The sequence below is a fragment of the Lathamus discolor genome, chromosome 5 (assembly GCF_037157495.1).
Source record: "Lathamus discolor isolate bLatDis1 chromosome 5, bLatDis1.hap1, whole genome shotgun sequence".
Classification (NCBI taxonomy): Eukaryota; Metazoa; Chordata; class Aves; order Psittaciformes; family Psittacidae; genus Lathamus; species Lathamus discolor.
This window is the reverse complement of record NC_088888.1, coordinates 16,286,919-16,305,916: the sequence shown is the minus strand read 5'-3', so window position 1 is coordinate 16,305,916 and position 18,998 is coordinate 16,286,919. Positions and strand designations below refer to the sequence as shown.

The following is an 18,998-nucleotide window of genomic DNA, read 5'->3' as shown; positions in this document are numbered from 1 at the left end:
CCCCACCCCCACCCCCCCCCAATATATTTCTGACCCCCAAAATAGTCCCTGGGTCCCCAAAATATAGTCCAGGGACCTCCAAATGCCAGCTCAAGTACTCCTAAAATGTCCTTTGGGGACCCAAAATGGCCCAGGGACCCCAATATACCCGTCAGGGACCCCCCAGATGGGCCTTAGGGTCCCCAAAATTTACACCCAGGGATCCCCCAAATCCTTTTGATGCCAAAATAACCCCTAGGGAAGACCAAAATACAGCCCATGGATCCCAAAATCCCCCCAGGGCCTCCGGAATGCCCTCTGGGGACCGAAAATGGCACCAGGGACCCTCAGGTTGCCCAGACAAGTGGTAAATGCCCCATCCCTGGCAGTGTTCAAGACCAGGTTGGACAGAGCCGTGGGTGACATGGTCCAGTGCGAGACATCCCTGTTTTCAGGGGGTTAGAACTGGATGATCTTAAGGTCCTTTCCAATCCTAACTGTTCTACTGAACTGGTTACACAGGATTTGGAGAAGGCTGAGGTTCTGAATGACTTCTTTGCCTCGGTCTTCACTGGCAAAGGCTCTGACCACACCAGCCAGGTCTTAGAAGGTAGACGCAGGGACTGTGAGAACGAAGACCTTGGGCCCACTGTAGGAGAGGATCTGGTTCGAGACCATCTTAAAAATCTGAACGCGCACAAGCCCGTGGGACCTGATGGAATCCACCCGCGGGTCCTGAAGGAGCTGGCGAGTGAAGTTGCTAAGCCAGTGGCCATCATGTTTGAAAAATCATGGCAGTCAGGTGAAGTTCCCGACGACTGGGAAAAGGGAAACATAAACCCCATTTTCCAGAAGGGGAAAATGGAAGACCCGGGGAATTACAGACCAGACAGTCTCACCTCTGTGCCTGGCAAAATCTTGGAGCACATTCTCCTGGAAGGCATGCTAAGGCACACGAAAAACAACAAGGTGCTTGGTGACAGCCAGCATGGCTTCACTAAGGGGAAATCCTGCCTGACCAACTTGGTGGCCTTCTATGATGGGGCTATTGAATTGATGGACAAGGGTAAAGCAATTGATGTCATCTACCTGGACTTGTGCAAAGCGTTTGACACAGTCCCACATGACACCCTTGTCTCTAAATTGGAGAGATATCAATTTGATGGATGGACCACTCGGTGGAGAAAGAACTGGCTGGATGGCCACACGCAAAGAGTTGTGGTCAATGGCTCGATGTCCGGCTGGAGACCGGTAACGAGTGGTGTCCCTCAGGGATCGGTGTTGGGACCGGTCTTGTTTAATATCTTCGTCACTGACATGGACAGTGGGATTGAGCACGAGGGAAAGAATGCCATCCACAGGGACCTTGACGCACTTGTGAGGTGGGCTGATACCAACCTTATGAAGTTCAACCACGACAAGTGCAAGGTCCTACACGTGGGTCGGAGCAATCCCAGGCACAGCTACAGGCTGGGCAAAGAAGAGATTCAGAGCAGCCCTGCGGAGAAGGACTTGGGGGTGCTGGTCACTGAGGCAAGGAACATGAGCCGGCAGTGTGCGCTCGCAGCCCAGAAAGCCAACCGTATCCTGGGCTGCATCAAAAGGAACGTGACCAGCAGGTCGAAGGAGGTGATCCTGCCCCTCTACTCTGCTCTTGTGAGACCTCACCTGGAGTATTGTGTGCAGTTCTGGTGTCCTCAACATGAAAAGGACATGAAACTGTTGGAACAAGTCCAGAGGAGGGCCACGAGGATCATCAGGGGACTGGAGCACCTCCCGTATGAAGAGAGGCTGAGGAAGCTGGGGCTGTTCAGCCTGGAGAAGAGAAGGCTGCGTGGAAACCTCATAGCAGCCTTCCAGTATCTGAAGGGGGCCTCTAGGGACACTGGGGAGGGACTCTTCGTCAGGGACTGTAGTGACAGGACAAGGGGTAACGGGTTCAAACTTAAACAGGGGAAGTTTAGATTGGATCTAAGGAGGAAGTTTTTTCCTGTTAGGCTGGTGAGGCACTGAAACAGGTTGCCCAGGGAAGCTGTGAATGCTCCACACCTGGCGGTGCTCAAGTCCAGGCTGGACGAAGCCGTGGGTGACATGGTTTAGTGTGAGGTGTCCCTGGCCATGGAAGGAGGGTTGGCACTACATGATCTTAAGGTCCTTTCCAACCCTAACTATTCTGTGATTCTATGATTCTACCTCCTGGAAACAAGTGTGTGAGGACCGCCGGTTCCCCTATGGCCCGCCCTTCCCTGAGGCGCTGTTTCCTCTGAGTGGCTGCCTTGCCCACCTCCTCAAAGGTGACTGTCTGTACTGGGCCCACTGACAGCCACCTGGGAGGGCGCTGCCAGGCAAGGAGCTGCGCTTCCGGGTTGCGCCCTTCAGCGGGGAGCTGCGGCCCCGAGGCAGGGCGGCGGCCTGAGGGGCGGCTTTTGGCGCTGACCACGTGGACTGGATGCTGCGAGTGGCACTGCGGGCCCTGGAGACGTCGAGCCAGCTGCATTCCTCCCCTTTCCAGTGTCACAGAGCGCAGCCGAGGAGCGTGGATGCGCTCCTCGCACCCACACGCCTTGGGGAGCTCTCTGAAGACAAAAGGAAGAGGGAAAGGCCAAAGGTGCGATAGAAAATGTGCCCCCAAAATACAGTGGCTGTGCTGAGTGATGTTTCTGCATTCAAACCATGGGCAGGAAGCTACCTCAAAGTGCCCGTGTGTGAAAATAGCCCAGAGCTGATGCGAGCCCTTCTGGAGCATGAGCTGCTTGTACAGGAAGGGATGTGGAAGTGGGCTGGGATGTAGAGCTGGGGCTCACATCCAGCACGGGAGCAAGCAGGCTGTGGCGTCTTCATCCCTGGAGGTGGTTGCTGGGGACAAATCCTCCCCAGCAGACAGAAGCACCCACCCATGGGACACGACACCAGGGGACGTGCAGCCAGCGCGCAGGGACACCAGGGAAACACACCCCCCCCGTGTGATCGTTTCAGCTTTATTGATGGAGCCAGGGCCGAGGTGCTGCAGTGGCACAGAAACATTGGTGGCCGGAGGGCTCTGCTGCTAACACTGGGCACAGGTCAGCAGCAGGTCCTCTTCAGAGACAGCAACATGCTTGGGAGCCTTTCCAAAGGGCCTTCGTAGCTGCTGTGAACAGAGACCCTGTGACAGTGATGGTAATGTTGTCATTGTGCAGCTCTGTACCAGTTAATACCCAGAGTTTGGGTATCGCAAAGCATGCTCAGGGTACAGAGCCAGAGCTCCTTGCTGTCCTGGGGCAAAGTGGGAATGCAAAGAGCTGCCACCTCTGATGGGAGGATACAGGCCGGTGTTGGAGGATGTTCTCCCTCGTGCAGAGGAGCAAAGCGTGCTCCCGCCCATGTTGGACTTTGCCTCCAAACACAGTGCTGCCTTTCTGTTGTGACGTTGCCTAGTGCCACTGACGTCACAAAGCACTGTTGGCGTTGAGGCAGACACAGGGGGGTGGAAGACCAGGGTTGTCCCTGTGTCAAGACACTCCAGCTCTTGAGCGAGCAGACAGCACAGTGGTTGGTTTGCTCCTGAGCAAGCAGGATGCCTGTTGCCCACACCTCAGTGCATAAAGAGAGAAAGTCGTGGTGGGTCCAAGTTCTGAAAGGGTATGTTTGAAGCCTCTGCAGAATGGGTTATGACCCTGAGCCCTCCCGGTTCTTGGAAGAACATAAGAGGACTGTTTATTTTTAACAAAGTGCATGCTGTGAGCCTGTTAGAACAAGCGGGAGGACCCTCCGTCTTCCAGAGCGGTGTGTGCTGTCTCTCGGCAGATCAGGCTTCACGGCACGTTGGACTAGCCCGCAAGAGGTTTCCTTGGAATATCCTTAGTTCCACATGGATTCCCAGCGTGCTTTTACATTCATCCCTCCCTCCATCTTCACCCAGTCTGCATTTGCCTGCAGTTACGCAAAGAAAAGGGCCAGTGATAGCCTGGCTGCTAAAGAAATGCTGCTGAAGGGGAGGTACAAACCCCCGCCTGCCTCGTGAGCTCTTGAGCTGTCAGGGTATAGGCTGAACCCCCTCTACCCCCACGGACATGAATTATGGTCACAGCTTTTGTTGCAACTCCTTCTTCTATTCCGGAGTTAAGCCAGAGCCCTTCGTCACTAACCAAACAGTGCCAGTCGCTGTTGTACCAGATGGCGCGCTGGTGCTGTTGCTGACAGCTCAGCCACTGATGAGCTTATGCAGGACCAAGGCAACCCTGACACCAGGAATGCTAGGTTCAAGACCTGCCATCCCTACTGCTGCTCTCAGGTCTGCTGCTGAACGGCGTGGGTGCCACCAGCTTCACTATCCTTTTCCTCTTTGCTGCTCCGTAGGAAAATGAAGGCTCTGAAGACAGTGCCCCTGGTGCTGCTCATCCGCCTGTTCTTGTTTGGTGAGTCTCGTTGGAACTGGGACCTGAGGATGGTGCTTTAGGACATAGGGCTCCATGTGCTCTGACCAGAGTAGCCCAGCAAAGAGTAGGAAGAACTGAGAGGGGTGTGCCAGTCCCCCCTGCTTCAGAGGAATGGGTGTGGAGGCAAGGAAGGGCTCAGCCAGTTCTCTTAAGGCGATGGAGGGGCAGTGGCTAACCTCCCCTGGCCCCTGACAAGCTTCTGCGGGACAAGGAGCATGTTCCATGGGAAGGAATAGCTGTGTACTGTGGAGCCCTCTTTCACAACCTGTTGCGAAGACTACAAGAGGAGAAACAACTATGGCACCTGGGAGAGCCGGGGAAAGGGAAGCTGAGGCATAACCCAGCCTTAGACCAAGTCCTAAGTGTAAGGAGAGTTTTGGTGTGTGTCTTACAGGCGTTCACCACGTGGGACTGCTGGGTGAAGAAGGCCTCTCGAGGGCTGCAGCCTTCATCTCCTCCTACATTTGGCATCCCCAACAGCAGGTGACGTTCAGGTTTCTTCAGATCGAGACTGGTTTTACCAGGACATAAAGTACCACTCAGTAAAACGCTGTGGCTAGGGCTGGGAACAGTAGTCATCCTGGCGGGTCATACAGGTGAAGGTCAGTTGGACCGAGCATCAGTGTCTCCACAGCCACTGCACACAGCTGATAAAAAGAATTATGAGGCATTTTTGGGCCTGCATAGGTTCCAGCAAAGCACTGGTCTGTTGCAGTTTGTGATGACTGTTCCCTTCATTGTTGTTCCAGGGGTGTTTCCTCCCCTCTGGATGGGACCACAAGACTTGGAGGTACAGATTATTTCCTCTTGACTTGATGGTGATGTAGAGGAGCTCTGCCCCTGGGCCTCAGCAGGACATTGTTTCTGTCCTGCCTCACAGAGGCTTCACCTAGCACAGCTTCCTGACCTTCTCCCATTGCCCTTTCTTCGTGTCTGTCAAATGGTCACCTATAGCTCCCCACATCCACTAGAGGACTGGGGCCACCCATCCGTCTCCCTTTTGCTTGTCCCGGGCTGTTTACAGCAAAGCAGGGGAGAGAGATGTTGTGGAGAGGAACCACCTGGCAGCAGCAGCCACCTTCCCTTGCCCTCTGTGTGTCTTGCAGCTTTCCTTCTTTATGTCTGAGCTGTTGCACTTAGTATTTTCTATCGGGAATACCACCTGTTCCCCTTGAGATCTGCTCTTGCCTGGCTTTCGTAAGACATTGGCACGTGTAATAGGAAACGTGGCGGCTTTGGGCACACTGGAGATGTTCCTCAGTTTCCCCAAATGTTCCCGGGCAGCCAGGAAGCTGCTTCTCAGCCTGAAACTCTAAGCACTTTGGAACTACCTCTCCCAGCTGCTTAAGACATGCCTGCCCTGCCAGTCATTCAGAGCCAGGCTTCTTACCTTGCTCACACCCCCATGGTGTTCGAGAGGCCAGCCACAACAGTTACAGTCTCTGTTCCTTGCTTTTCTAGGCCAGCAGGGAACGACATAGGAGAAGCGCTGAGTAGAACCCAGACCCTCAAAGAACAGCTCCAGAAGCTGCAGGAAGAGTTCTATCACCTGCACTGGAGCCTCAAGGATGTCACTGAGCGTGCTCTCCATGAAGCCTTGAAGCAGTCTAAGCTCCCAGGCTTCTCTGGATCGGTAAGGGCATGCTGCAGAAGGCTCTACTCAGAGGTTTCTTTCCTCCCTGCAGCCTTTATCCTTCTACAGTTCCCTGTCCTGGCTAGCCAAAAGGCTGGTGTGGCTGGAACAAGTGCTGTGCATGGCCACACTTCCTTTCCTCTTGCTCCACACTTCTGTATGGGGGAAGAGAGCGCCGCGATGGCAGTTACAGTTGCTTTACTTATACCTTCCTCAGAGTAGAGCAAGGCTGGGAGGTTTCCACGCAATCTGGGCGTTCCTCACAGCTGAGTTGAACCTCGTCCCCCTTCCCCTTGGCTGGCCTTGCAGGGGAGATGATTGTCCCATTCCTTCTCCTGCTAACAGGCGCTTGCCTTTGTTCTCTTCCCCAGGCTGTTCAAGAGATCATCAATCAAGTCGTGGAGAAGCTGGAAGAAAACCAAGTCCCAATGACTGATTATGCCCTCAAATCATCAGGTGCTGTGCCATTGTACACAGACTGGTTCCAAAGTGCTTCCTGTGCACACTGACAAGATGGGCCTTGGAACAGGCTCAGCGGTAGGAGAGGAAGGGCAAGAAGTCAAGGGCCACCTAGTGCCCTAAAAACGTACCCACTGACAGACTCTGGGAGCGGCTGGACTCCATCTGAAGAGCAGAAAGCCTAGCCGACATCCCAGCTGACATTACCACAGATTGATGAGTCCCTGCTCTGTGTTCGGGAGGGGTCACGCCAGGAAGAAAGAGGGGAATCCCCCGGCAGGAGATGGAGGACTACTAAAAAGCATTTCTCAAGTGAACAGTGCAATATTCCTCCTGACATTGCTCAATGATCCTGCTCATGTTTTAATTTCCAGGGGCTGCTGTCATTCCTGAATACACAAGTCCATCCTACCGGAATACGGCGTATAAAATCAGCCTGTTTTCCCTGACAGTGATGGATTATGTGAGATCTCCTGAGCTTATTCTTGAGGTAGGAGCACCAAGAAACTGGAAAACAAAGTGGGGGGGGCGGGACGGGACGGGACGGGACGGGACGGGACACGACGACGGCGGGATGCAAACGTGCTGCTGAGAGTTGCCTTTACCCTTATGTTTGCTTTCTTTTCCTGTCACATTCTTGTATGGACCCGCTCACTGTCTCCCTGCTGAGTATTTCCTCTCCCAGACTGCCTCAGGTCCTCCGTTTGAGCTTCTAGCAGGCAGGCTTGGTCCTGCAGCCTTTGTCTTCCTCGTCCCTCTGCAAACTGTCAGCATGGCTGAGAGCCTGCACTGCTGGAGGGCCCCACTCTGTGTTGGCAAGCCCTCCTGGCACTGATCATGGGAACACACCCAGCTGCCTGCCTTCACAGTGCTTCTGCAGTGCTGAAGGGGTCTTGTGACACGGGGATTCTCACAACTGCTGCTCTGTTTGGTACTGGCAGGGTCTGACCCAAGGATGCAGTTCAGAGCAGACCTGATGCGCCAGATCAGTTCTTACTCCGTGATGCTCCTGGCAGAAACGGAAGCCGGGTCACTCTTCTCCATGTGAACGTAGTTTCTTCTTCTCCTTTCAGAAGGAAAATCATCTAGGAAACTGCTGGCCCTTCCATGGAAGTCAGGGACACGTCTTCATCAAGCTCTCTGTGCCAGTCATTCCCAGAGCAGTCACCCTGGACCATGTCTCAGGGCCAGCGCTCCATGGAGACGGTATCTCCAGTGCTCCAAAGGACTTTGCTGTCTACGTAAGTGATTTCTCGGAGTGGGGGGCAGAGGGTTGCTCAGCATTTCTAAGCAGGGGGTGAATACGGGTCAGAACCCGGAGGCCTGCGGCTCCCTCTTGCCTTGCAGAAGAAACAGGCTCCTTGGAGTTGCTCCCTTTCCGTTGGATTCCTCTTTTATCCAATATACCACGCAAAAGGAAGCTTCTGGGCCAAGGCTGTGCTCCAGGAGCCACAGGGAAAATGAGCTGGCACAGTGTCTGCCCCTTGGACCTTCTTGGCTCCCAACGCCAGTGAGCACTGGTGATCCTCAGGGATCATTACCCTGGGAATGTCTGCTCCTTTTCTTGCAGCCTACGCTCGTTAAGTAGGCAAGTGTGGCAGCAAGCTGGCTAGCTTCAGCTTCTCGTCTTTTCCTTGTGATGATCTTCCTCGGATTATGTCGATGAAATAAATCAGGACTTCACCACCAGAAGTTAAGTCTTCCCATGGTGGACCAGGGCACTCATGTTTTCTCCACCCCATCTTTCTCTAGGGGGTGACGGAAGAACAGGAGGAGCAGTTCCTGGGACAGTTTGTTTTCCTGGCACCACTGAATCCCACTCAGACCTTTCAGCTAAAGGTAGGGGGACGGAGTGGGAGGAGAACGGAGAGGGAGCAATACAGTTTGCTGGGGAGAAGCTTCCGTGCCAAAGGGCTCAAGGCAGCATTCTGGAGAATGGCGTGTGCCATGCGGTCCCTCCTTCTGCTGTAACCTCCTAATGGCATATGCCTGGAATGCCATTCTCCTTCACTTTTGGGTTTACACTTCAGCGCTGACAGCCACCGCTGCTGAAGCTGAAATCAGCTTGGCTGTCTGGACTCCAAGTGCCTACAGGTGGCCACGTCCACTCAGGATACACTGCCGCTGGCCTGCTCATTAAAGACTAGAAATACGGGGCTTTCTGAGGATGCTGTTGTTCCTAGTACCGAGGCCAGCTAGACAGGGAGGCCATTCTGTGCCATGGCTTTCTAGAGAAGGCAATGAGGCATGATAGGGATACCACGGGGTCTTCTGACAGGGGAAGCATGTGCCCCAAAGTAGGCTAGAAGTCATTGCCAATTGATTCACTACAATTTCAGGGAGATGCTTGTTCCTTTCCTGTTCTTACGGCTAAATGAGGTAGAGCAGTGGAAGAATGTCTTGGCCACAACCCTCCCAGGGCAGTCAGGTGTTGAGCAAGTCCATTGCTGCAGCGCTCTGTCAGTAGTTGAATGCTGCAGCGCTGTGTCAGTAGTTGAATGCCAGCGAGGAAAAGACAACTCATCTCTTCTCCTCCTTTCAGAACGAGCACTCTGGGTTTGTGAATTACATCCTGCTGCAAGTGCTGAGCAACTGGGGCCACCCGGACTACACCTGCATATATCGGTTCAGGGTGCACGGTGATCCTGCCAGCAACGAGGGGAAGGTGGCACTTTGATCTGACAACAAAGTTCCTTGATTGTCATTGAGTGTTTTGCCTGTGATAACAAAGCTCCTTGATTGTCACTGAGTGTTTTGCCTGGGATGTTAAGGGCTAAGAGAACTGCTGTGCTTCTCTCCTCCCACAAGCTTACCGGAGACTTCCCTGGAGGGAGAGGTGATGTCAATAAAGGACTAAACTGTTTCCCGCAGATGCATTACTTTGGAGGATTAAACACACTGAATGTGTGTGCAGTTCAAGTAAAAAAAGGCTTCCAAGGACTCCAAAACGGGCAATAGGGAACCCCAACCTTTACCCTTAAAGACACACACCCCCACCCCCACCCCCCCCCAATATATTTCTGACCCCCAAAATAGTCCCTGGGTCCCCAAAATATAGTCCAGGGACCTCCAAATGCCAGCTCAAGTACTCCTAAAATGTCCTTTGGGGACCCAAAATGGCCCAGGGACCCCAATATACCCGTCAGGGACCCCCCAGATGGGCCTTAGGGTCCCCAAAATTTACACCCAGGGATCCCCCAAATCCTTTTGATGCCAAAATAACCCCTAGGGAAGACCAAAATACAGCCCATGGATCCCAAAATCCCCCCAGGGCCTCCGGAATGCCCTCTGGGGACCGAAAATGGCACCAGGGACCCTCAGGTTGCCCAGACAAGTGGTAAATGCCCCATCCCTGGCAGTGTTCAAGACCAGGTTGGACAGAGCCGTGGGTGACATGGTCCAGTGCGAGACATCCCTGTTTTCAGGGGGTTAGAACTGGATGATCTTAAGGTCCTTTCCAATCCTAACTGTTCTACTGAACTGGTTACACAGGATTTGGAGAAGGCTGAGGTTCTGAATGACTTCTTTGCCTCGGTCTTCACTGGCAAAGGCTCTGACCACACCAGCCAGGTCTTAGAAGGTAGACGCAGGGACTGTGAGAACGAAGACCTTGGGCCCACTGTAGGAGAGGATCTGGTTCGAGACCATCTTAAAAATCTGAACGCGCACAAGCCCGTGGGACCTGATGGAATCCACCCGCGGGTCCTGAAGGAGCTGGCGAGTGAAGTTGCTAAGCCAGTGGCCATCATGTTTGAAAAATCATGGCAGTCAGGTGAAGTTCCCGACGACTGGGAAAAGGGAAACATAAACCCCATTTTCCAGAAGGGGAAAATGGAAGACCCGGGGAATTACAGACCAGACAGTCTCACCTCTGTGCCTGGCAAAATCTTGGAGCACATTCTCCTGGAAGGCATGCTAAGGCACACGAAAAACAACAAGGTGCTTGGTGACAGCCAGCATGGCTTCACTAAGGGGAAATCCTGCCTGACCAACTTGGTGGCCTTCTATGATGGGGCTATTGAATTGATGGACAAGGGTAAAGCAATTGATGTCATCTACCTGGACTTGTGCAAAGCGTTTGACACAGTCCCACATGACACCCTTGTCTCTAAATTGGAGAGATATCAATTTGATGGATGGACCACTCGGTGGAGAAAGAACTGGCTGGATGGCCACACACAAAGAGTTGTGGTCAATGGCTCGATGTCCGGCTGGAGACCGGTAACGAGTGGTGTCCCTCAGGGATCGGTGTTGGGACCGGTCTTGTTTAATATCTTCGTCACTGACATGGACAGTGGGATTGAGCACGAGGGAAAGAATGCCATCCACAGGGACCTTGACGCACTTGTGAGGTGGGCTGATACCAACCTTATGAAGTTCAACCACGACAAGTGCAAGGTCCTACACGTGGGTCGGAGCAATCCCAGGCACAGCTACAGGCTGGGCAAAGAAGAGATTCAGAGCAGCCCTGCGGAGAAGGACTTGGGGGTGCTGGTCACTGAGGCAAGGAACATGAGCCGGCAGTGTGCGCTCGCAGCCCAGAAAGCCAACCGTATCCTGGGCTGCATCAAAAGGAACGTGACCAGCAGGTCGAAGGAGGTGATCCTGCCCCTCTACTCTGCTCTTGTGAGACCTCACCTGGAGTATTGTGTGCAGTTCTGGTGTCCTCAACATGAAAAGGACATGAAACTGTTGGAACAAGTCCAGAGGAGGGCCACGAGGATCATCAGGGGACTGGAGCACCTCCCGTATGAAGAGAGGCTGAGGAAGCTGGGGCTGTTCAGCCTGGAGAAGAGAAGGCTGCGTGGAAACCTCATAGCAGCCTTCCAGTATCTGAAGGGGGCCTCTAGGGACACTGGGGAGGGACTCTTCGTCAGGGACTGTAGTGACAGGACAAGAGATAACGGGTTCAAACTTAAACAGGGGAAGTTTAGATTGGATCTAAGGAGGAAGTTTTTTCCTGTTAGGCTGGTGAGGCACTGAAACAGGTTGCCCAGGGAAGCTGTGAATGCTCCACACCTGGCGGTGCTCAAGGCCAGGCTGGACGAAGCCGTGGGTGACATGGTTTAGTGTGAGGTGTCCCTGGCCATGGAAGGAGGGTTGGCACTACATGATCTTAAGGTCCTTTCCAACCCTAACTATTCTGTGATTCTATGATTCTACCTCCTGGAAACAAGTGTGTGAGGACCGCCGGTTCCCCTATGGCCCGCCCTTCCCTGAGGCGCTGTTTCCTCTGAGTGGCTGCCTTGCCCACCTCCTCAAAGGTGACTGTCTGTACTGGGCCCACTGACAGCCACCTGGGAGGGCGCTGCCAGGCAAGGAGCTGCGCTTCCGGGTTGCGCCCTTCAGCGGGGAGCTGCGGCCCCGAGGCAGGGCGGCGGCCTGAGGGGCGGCTTTTGGCGCTGACCACGTGGACTGGATGCTGCGAGTGGCACTGCGGGCCCTGGAGACGTCGAGCCAGCTGCATTCCTCCCCTTTCCAGTGTCACAGAGCACAGCCGAGGAGCGTGGATGCGCTCCTCGCACCCACACGCCTTGGGGAGCTCTCTGAAGACAAAAGGAAGAGGGAAAGGCCAAAGGTGCGATAGAAAATGTGCCCCCAAAATACAGTGGCTGTGCTGAGTGATGTTTCTGCATTCAAACCATGGGCAGGAAGCTACCTCAAAGTGCCCGTGTGTGAAAATAGCCCAGAGCTGATGCGAGCCCTTCTGGAGCATGAGCTGCTTGTACAGGAAGGGATGTGGAAGTGGGCTGGGATGTAGAGCTGGGGCTCACATCCAGCACGGGAGCAAGCAGGCTGTGGCGTCTTCATCCCTGGAGGTGGTTGCTGGGGACAAATCCTCCCCAGCAGACAGAAGCACCCACCCATGGGACACGACACCAGGGGACGTGCAGCCAGCGCGCAGGGACACCAGGGAAACACACCCCCCCCGTGTGATCGTTTCAGCTTTATTGATGGAGCCAGGGCCGAGGTGCTGCAGTGGCACAGAAACATTGGTGGCCGGAGGGCTCTGCTGCTAACACTGGGCACAGGTCAGCAGCAGGTCCTCTTCAGAGACAGCAACATGCTTGGGAGCCTTTCCAAAGGGCCTTCGTAGCTGCTGTGAACAGAGACCCTGTGACAGTGATGGTAATGTTGTCATTGTGCAGCTCTGTACCAGTTAATACCCAGAGTTTGGGTATCGCAAAGCATGCTCAGGGTACAGAGCCAGAGCTCCTTGCTGTCCTGGGGCAAAGTGGGAATGCAAAGAGCTGCCACCTCTGATGGGAGGATACAGGCCGGTGTTGGAGGATGTTCTCCCTCGTGCAGAGGAGCAAAGCGTGCTCCCGCCCATGTTGGACTTTGCCTCCAAACACAGTGCTGCCTTTCTGTTGTGACGTTGCCTAGTGCCACTGACGTCACAAAGCACTGTTGGCGTTGAGGCAGACACAGGGGGGTGGAAGACCAGGGTTGTCCCTGTGTCAAGACACTCCAGCTCTTGAGCGAGCAGACAGCACAGTGGTTGGTTTGCTCCTGAGCAAGCAGGATGCCTGTTGCCCACACCTCAGTGCATAAAGAGAGAAAGTCGTGGTGGGTCCAAGTTCTGAAAGGGTATGTTTGAAGCCTCTGCAGAATGGGTTATGACCCTGAGCCCTCCCGGTTCTTGGAAGAACATAAGAGGACTGTTTATTTTTAACAAAGTGCATGCTGTGAGCCTGTTAGAACAAGCGGGAGGACCCTCCGTCTTCCAGAGCGGTGTGTGCTGTCTCTCGGCAGATCAGGCTTCACGGCACGTTGGACTAGCCCGCAAGAGGTTTCCTTGGAATATCCTTAGTTCCACATGGATTCCCAGCGTGCTTTTACATTCATCCCTCCCTCCATCTTCACCCAGTCTGCATTTGCCTGCAGTTACGCAAAGAAAAGGGCCAGTGATAGCCTGGCTGCTAAAGAAATGCTGCTGAAGGGGAGGTACAAACCCCCGCCTGCCTCGTGAGCTCTTGAGCTGTCAGGGTATAGGCTGAACCCCCTCTACCCCCACGGACATGAATTATGGTCACAGCTTTTGTTGCAACTCCTTCTTCTATTCCGGAGTTAAGCCAGAGCCCTTCGTCACTAACCAAACAGTGCCAGTCGCTGTTGTACCAGATGGCGCGCTGGTGCTGTTGCTGACAGCTCAGCCACTGATGAGCTTATGCAGGACCAAGGCAACCCTGACACCAGGAATGCTAGGTTCAAGACCTGCCATCCCTACTGCTGCTCTCAGGTCTGCTGCTGAACGGCGTGGGTGCCACCAGCTTCACTATCCTTTTCCTCTTTGCTGCTCCGTAGGAAAATGAAGGCTCTGAAGACAGTGCCCCTGGTGCTGCTCATCCGCCTGTTCTTGTTTGGTGAGTCTCGTTGGAACTGGGACCTGAGGATGGTGCTTTAGGACATAGGGCTCCATGTGCTCTGACCAGAGTAGCCCAGCAAAGAGTAGGAAGAACTGAGAGGGGTGTGCCAGTCCCCCCTGCTTCAGAGGAATGGGTGTGGAGGCAAGGAAGGGCTCAGCCAGTTCTCTTAAGGCGATGGAGGGGCAGTGGCTAACCTCCCCTGGCCCCTGACAAGCTTCTGCGGGACAAGGAGCATGTTCCATGGGAAGGAATAGCTGTGTACTGTGGAGCCCTCTTTCACAACCTGTTGCGAAGACTACAAGAGGAGAAACAACTATGGCACCTGGGAGAGCCGGGGAAAGGGAAGCTGAGGCATAACCCAGCCTTAGACCAAGTCCCAAGTGTAAGGAGAGTTTTGGTGTGTGTCTTACAGGCGTTCACCACGTGGGACTGCTGGGTGAAGAAGGCCTCTCGAGGGCTGCAGCCTTCATCTCCTCCTACATTTGGCATCCCCAACAGCAGGTGACGTTCAGGTTTCTTCAGATCGAGACTGGTTTTACCAGGACATAAAGTACCACTCAGTAAAACGCTGTGGCTAGGGCTGGGAACAGTAGTCATCCTGGCGGGTCATACAGGTGAAGGTCAGTTGGACCGAGCATCAGTGTCTCCACAGCCACTGCACACAGCTGATAAAAAGAATTATGAGGCATTTTTGGGCCTGCATAGGTTCCAGCAAAGCACTGGTCTGTTGCAGTTTGTGATGACTGTTCCCTTCATTGTTGTTCCAGGGGTGTTTCCTCCCCTCTGGATGGGACCACAAGACTTGGAGGTACAGATTATTTCCTCTTGACTTGATGGTGATGTAGAGGAGCTCTGCCCCTGGGCCTCAGCAGGACATTGTTTCTGTCCTGCCTCACAGAGGCTTCACCTAGCACAGCTTCCTGACCTTCTCCCATTGCCCTTTCTTCGTGTCTGTCAAATGGTCACCTATAGCTCCCCACATCCACTAGAGGACTGGGGCCACCCATCCGTCTCCCTTTTGCTTGTCCCGGGCTGTTTACAGCAAAGCAGGGGAGAGAGATGTTGTGGAGAGGAACCACCTGGCAGCAGCAGCCACCTTCCCTTGCCCTCTGTGTGTCTTGCAGCTTTCCTTCTTTATGTCTGAGCTGTTGCACTTAGTATTTTCTATCGGGAATACCACCTGTTCCCCTTGAGATCTGCTCTTGCCTGGCTTTCGTAAGACATTGGCACGTGTAATAGGGAACGTGGCGGCTTTGGGCACACTGGAGATGTTCCTCAGTTTCCCCAAATGTTCCCGGGCAGCCAGGAAGCTGCTTCTCAGCCTGAAACTCTAAGCACTTTGGAACTACCTCTCCCAGCTGCTTAAGACATGCCTGCCCTGCCAGTCATTCAGAGCCAGGCTTCTTACCTTGCTCACACCCCCATGGTGTTCGAGAGGCCAGCCACAACAGTTACAGTCTCTGTTCCTTGCTTTTCTAGGCCAGCAGGGAACGACATAGGAGAAGCGCTGAGTAGAACCCAGACCCTCAAAGAACAGCTCCAGAAGCTGCAGGAAGAGTTCTATCACCTGCACTGGAGCCTCAAGGATGTCACTGAGCGTGCTCTCCATGAAGCCTTGAAGCAGTCTAAGCTCCCAGGCTTCTCTGGATCGGTAAGGGCATGCTGCAGAAGGCTCTACTCAGAGGTTTCTTTCCTCCCTGCAGCCTTTATCCTTCTACAGTTCCCTGTCCTGGCTAGCCAAAAGGCTGGTGTGGCTGGAACAAGTGCTGTGCATGGCCACACTTCCTTTCCTCTTGCTCCACACTTCTGTATGGGGGAAGAGAGCGCCGCGATGGCAGTTACAGTTGCTTTACTTATACCTTCCTCAGAGTAGAGCAAGGCTGGGAGGTTTCCACGCAATCTGGGCGTTCCTCACAGCTGAGTTGAACCTCGTCCCCCTTCCCCTTGGCTGGCCTTGCAGGGGAGATGATTGTCCCATTCCTTCTCCTGCTAACAGGCGCTTGCCTTTGTTCTCTTCCCCAGGCTGTTCAAGAGATCATCAATCAAGTCGTGGAGAAGCTGGAAGAAAACCAAGTCCCAATGACTGATTATGCCCTCAAATCATCAGGTGCTGTGCCATTGTACACAGACTGGTTCCAAAGTGCTTCCTGTGCACACTGACAAGATGGGCCTTGGAACAGGCTCAGCGGTAGGAGAGGAAGGGCAAGAAGTCAAGGGCCACCTAGTGCCCTAAAAACGTACCCACTGACAGACTCTGGGAGCGGCTGGACTCCATCTGAAGAGCAGAAAGCCTAGCCGACATCCCAGCTGACATTACCACAGATTGATGAGTCCCTGCTCTGTGTTCGGGAGGGGTCACGCCAGGAAGAAAGAGGGGAATCCCCCGGCAGGAGATGGAGGACTACTAAAAAGCATTTCTCAAGTGAACAGTGCAATATTCCTCCTGACATTGCTCAATGATCCTGCTCATGTTTTAATTTCCAGGGGCTGCTGTCATTCCTGAATACACAAGTCCATCCTACCGGAATACGGCGTATAAAATCAGCCTGTTTTCCCTCACAGTGATGGATTATGTGAGATCTCCTGAGCTTATTCTTGAGGTAGGAGCACCAAGAAACTGGAAAACAAAGTGGGGGGGGCGGGACGGGACGGGACGGGACGGGACGGGACACGACGACGGCGGGATGCAAACGTGCTGCTGAGAGTTGCCTTTACCCTTATGTTTGCTTTCTTTTCCTGTCACATTCTTGTATGGACCCGCTCACTGTCTCCCTGCTGAGTATTTCCTCTCCCAGACTGCCTCAGGTCCTCCGTTTGAGCTTCTAGCAGGCAGGCTTGGTCCTGCAGCCTTTGTCTTCCTCGTCCCTCTGCAAACTGTCAGCATGGCTGAGAGCCTGCACTGCTGGAGGGCCCCACTCTGTGTTGGCAAGCCCTCCTGGCACTGATCATGGGAACACACCCAGCTGCCTGCCTTCACAGTGCTTCTGCAGTGCTGAAGGGGTCTTGTGACACGGGGATTCTCACAACTGCTGCTCTGTTTGGTACTGGCAGGGTCTGACCCAAGGATGCAGTTCAGAGCAGACCTGATGCGCCAGATCAGTTCTTACTCCGTGATGCTCCTGGCAGAAACGGAAGCCGGGTCACTCTTCTCCATGTGAACGTAGTTTCTTCTTCTCCTTTCAGAAGGAAAATCATCTAGGAAACTGCTGGCCCTTCCATGGAAGTCAGGGACACGTCTTCATCAAGCTCTCTGTGCCAGTCATTCCCAGAGCAGTCACCCTGGACCATGTCTCAGGGCCAGCGCTCCATGGAGACGGTATCTCCAGTGCTCCAAAGGACTTTGCTGTCTACGTAAGTGATTTCTCGGAGTGGGGGGCAGAGGGTTGCTCAGCATTTCTAAGCAGGGGGTGAATACGGGTCAGAACCCGGAGGCCTGCGGCTCCCTCTTGCCTTGCAGAAGAAACAGGCTCCTTGGAGTTGCTCCCTTTCCGTTGGATTCCTCTTTTATCCAATATACCACGCAAAAGGAAGCTTCTGGGCCAAGGCTGTGCTCCAGGAGCCACAGGGAAAATGAGCTGGCACAGTGTCTGCCCCTTGGACCTTCTTGGCTCCCAACGCCAGTGAGCACTGGTGATCCTCAGGGATCATTACCCTGGGAATGTCTGCTCCTTTTCTTGCAGCCTACGCTCGTTAAGTAGGCAAGTGTGGCAGCAAGCTGGCTAGCTTCAGCTTCTCGTCTTTTCCTTGTGATGATCTTCCTCGGATTATGTCGATGAAATAAATCAGGACTTCACCACCAGAAGTTAAGTCTTCCCATGGTGGACCAGGGCACTCATGTTTTCTCCACCCCATCTTTCTCTAGGGGGTGACGGAAGAACAGGAGGAGCAGTTCCTGGGACAGTTTGTTTTCCTGGCACCACTGAATCCCACTCAGACCTTTCAGCTAAAGGTAGGGGGACGGAGTGGGAGGAGAACGGAGAGGGAGCAATACAGTTTGCTGGGGAGAAGCTTCCGTGCCAAAGGGCTCAAGGCAGCATTCTGGAGAATGGCGTGTGCCATGCGGTCCCTCCTTCTGCTGTAACCTCCTAATGGCATATGCCTGGAATGCCATTCTCCTTCACTTTTGGGTTTACACTTCAGCGCTGACAGCCACCGCTGCTGAAGCTGAAATCAGCTTGGCTGTCTGGACTCCAAGTGCCTACAGGTGGCCACGTCCACTCAGGATACACTGCCGATGGCCTGCTCATTAAAGACTAGAAATACGGGGCTTTCTGAGGATGCTGTTGTTCCTAGTACCGAGGCCAGCTAGACAGGGAGGCCATTCTGTGCCATGGCTTTCTAGAGAAGGCAATGAGGCATGATAGGGATACCACGGGGTCTTCTGACAGGGGAAGCATGTGCCCCAAAGTAGGCTAGAAGTCATTGCCAATTGATTCACTACAATTTCAGGGAGATGCTTGTTCCTTTCCTGTTCTTACGGCTAAATGAGGTAGAGCAGTGGAAGAATGTCTTGGCCACAACCCTCCCAGGGCAGTCAGGTGTTGAGCAAGTCCATTGCTGCAGCGCTCTGTCAGTAGTTGAATGCTGCAGCGCTGTGTCAGTAGTTGAATGCCAGCGAGGAAAAGACAACTCATCTCTTCTCCTCCTTTCAGAACGAGCACTCTGGGTTTGTGAATTACATCCTGCTGCAAGTGCTGAGCAACTGGGGCCACCCGGACTACACCTGCATATATCGGTTCAGGGTGCACGGTGATCCTGCCAGCAACGAGGGGAAGGTGGCACTTTGATCTGACAACAAAGTTCCTTGATTGTCATTGAGTGTTTTGCCTGTGATAACAAAGCTCCTTGATTGTCACTGAGTGTTTTGCCTGGGATGTTAAGGGCTAAGAGAACTGCTGTGCTTCTCTCCGCCCACAAGCTTACCGGAGACTTCCCTGGAGGGAGAGGTGATGTCAATAAAGGACTAAACTGTTTCCTGCAGATGCATTACTTTGGAGGATTAAACACACTGAATGTGTGTGCAGTTCAAGTAAAAAAAGGCTTCCAAGGACTCCAAAACGGGCAATAGGGAACCCCAACCTTTACCCTTAAAGACACACACCCCCACCCCCACCCCCCCCCAATATATTTCTGACCCCC

General features: G+C 53.7%; 2 protein-coding genes across 2 annotated transcripts; both read left to right on the top strand.

The window, feature by feature from the left end:
• The first annotated feature begins 3,829 nt into the window (after nt 1-3,829).
• On the top strand, nt 3,830-9,166 carry LOC136014732 (SUN domain-containing protein 3-like). Its single transcript, XM_065679693.1, has 9 exons — nt 3,830-3,957; nt 4,318-4,408; nt 4,792-4,880; nt 5,859-6,030; nt 6,402-6,486; nt 6,864-6,979; nt 7,563-7,730; nt 8,242-8,328; nt 9,032-9,166. The coding sequence occupies exons 1-9, from the start codon at nt 3,830-3,832 to the stop codon at nt 9,164-9,166; spliced, it is 1,071 nt and encodes a 356-aa protein (XP_065535765.1).
• Nucleotides 9,167-13,309: 4,143 nt separating this feature from the next.
• Nucleotides 13,310-18,646, top strand: LOC136014731 (SUN domain-containing protein 3-like). The gene is made up of 9 exons (XM_065679692.1): nt 13,310-13,437; nt 13,798-13,888; nt 14,272-14,360; nt 15,339-15,510; nt 15,882-15,966; nt 16,344-16,459; nt 17,043-17,210; nt 17,722-17,808; nt 18,512-18,646. The coding sequence occupies exons 1-9, from the start codon at nt 13,310-13,312 to the stop codon at nt 18,644-18,646; spliced, it is 1,071 nt and encodes a 356-aa protein (XP_065535764.1).
• Nucleotides 18,647-18,998: the final 352 nt, after the last annotated feature.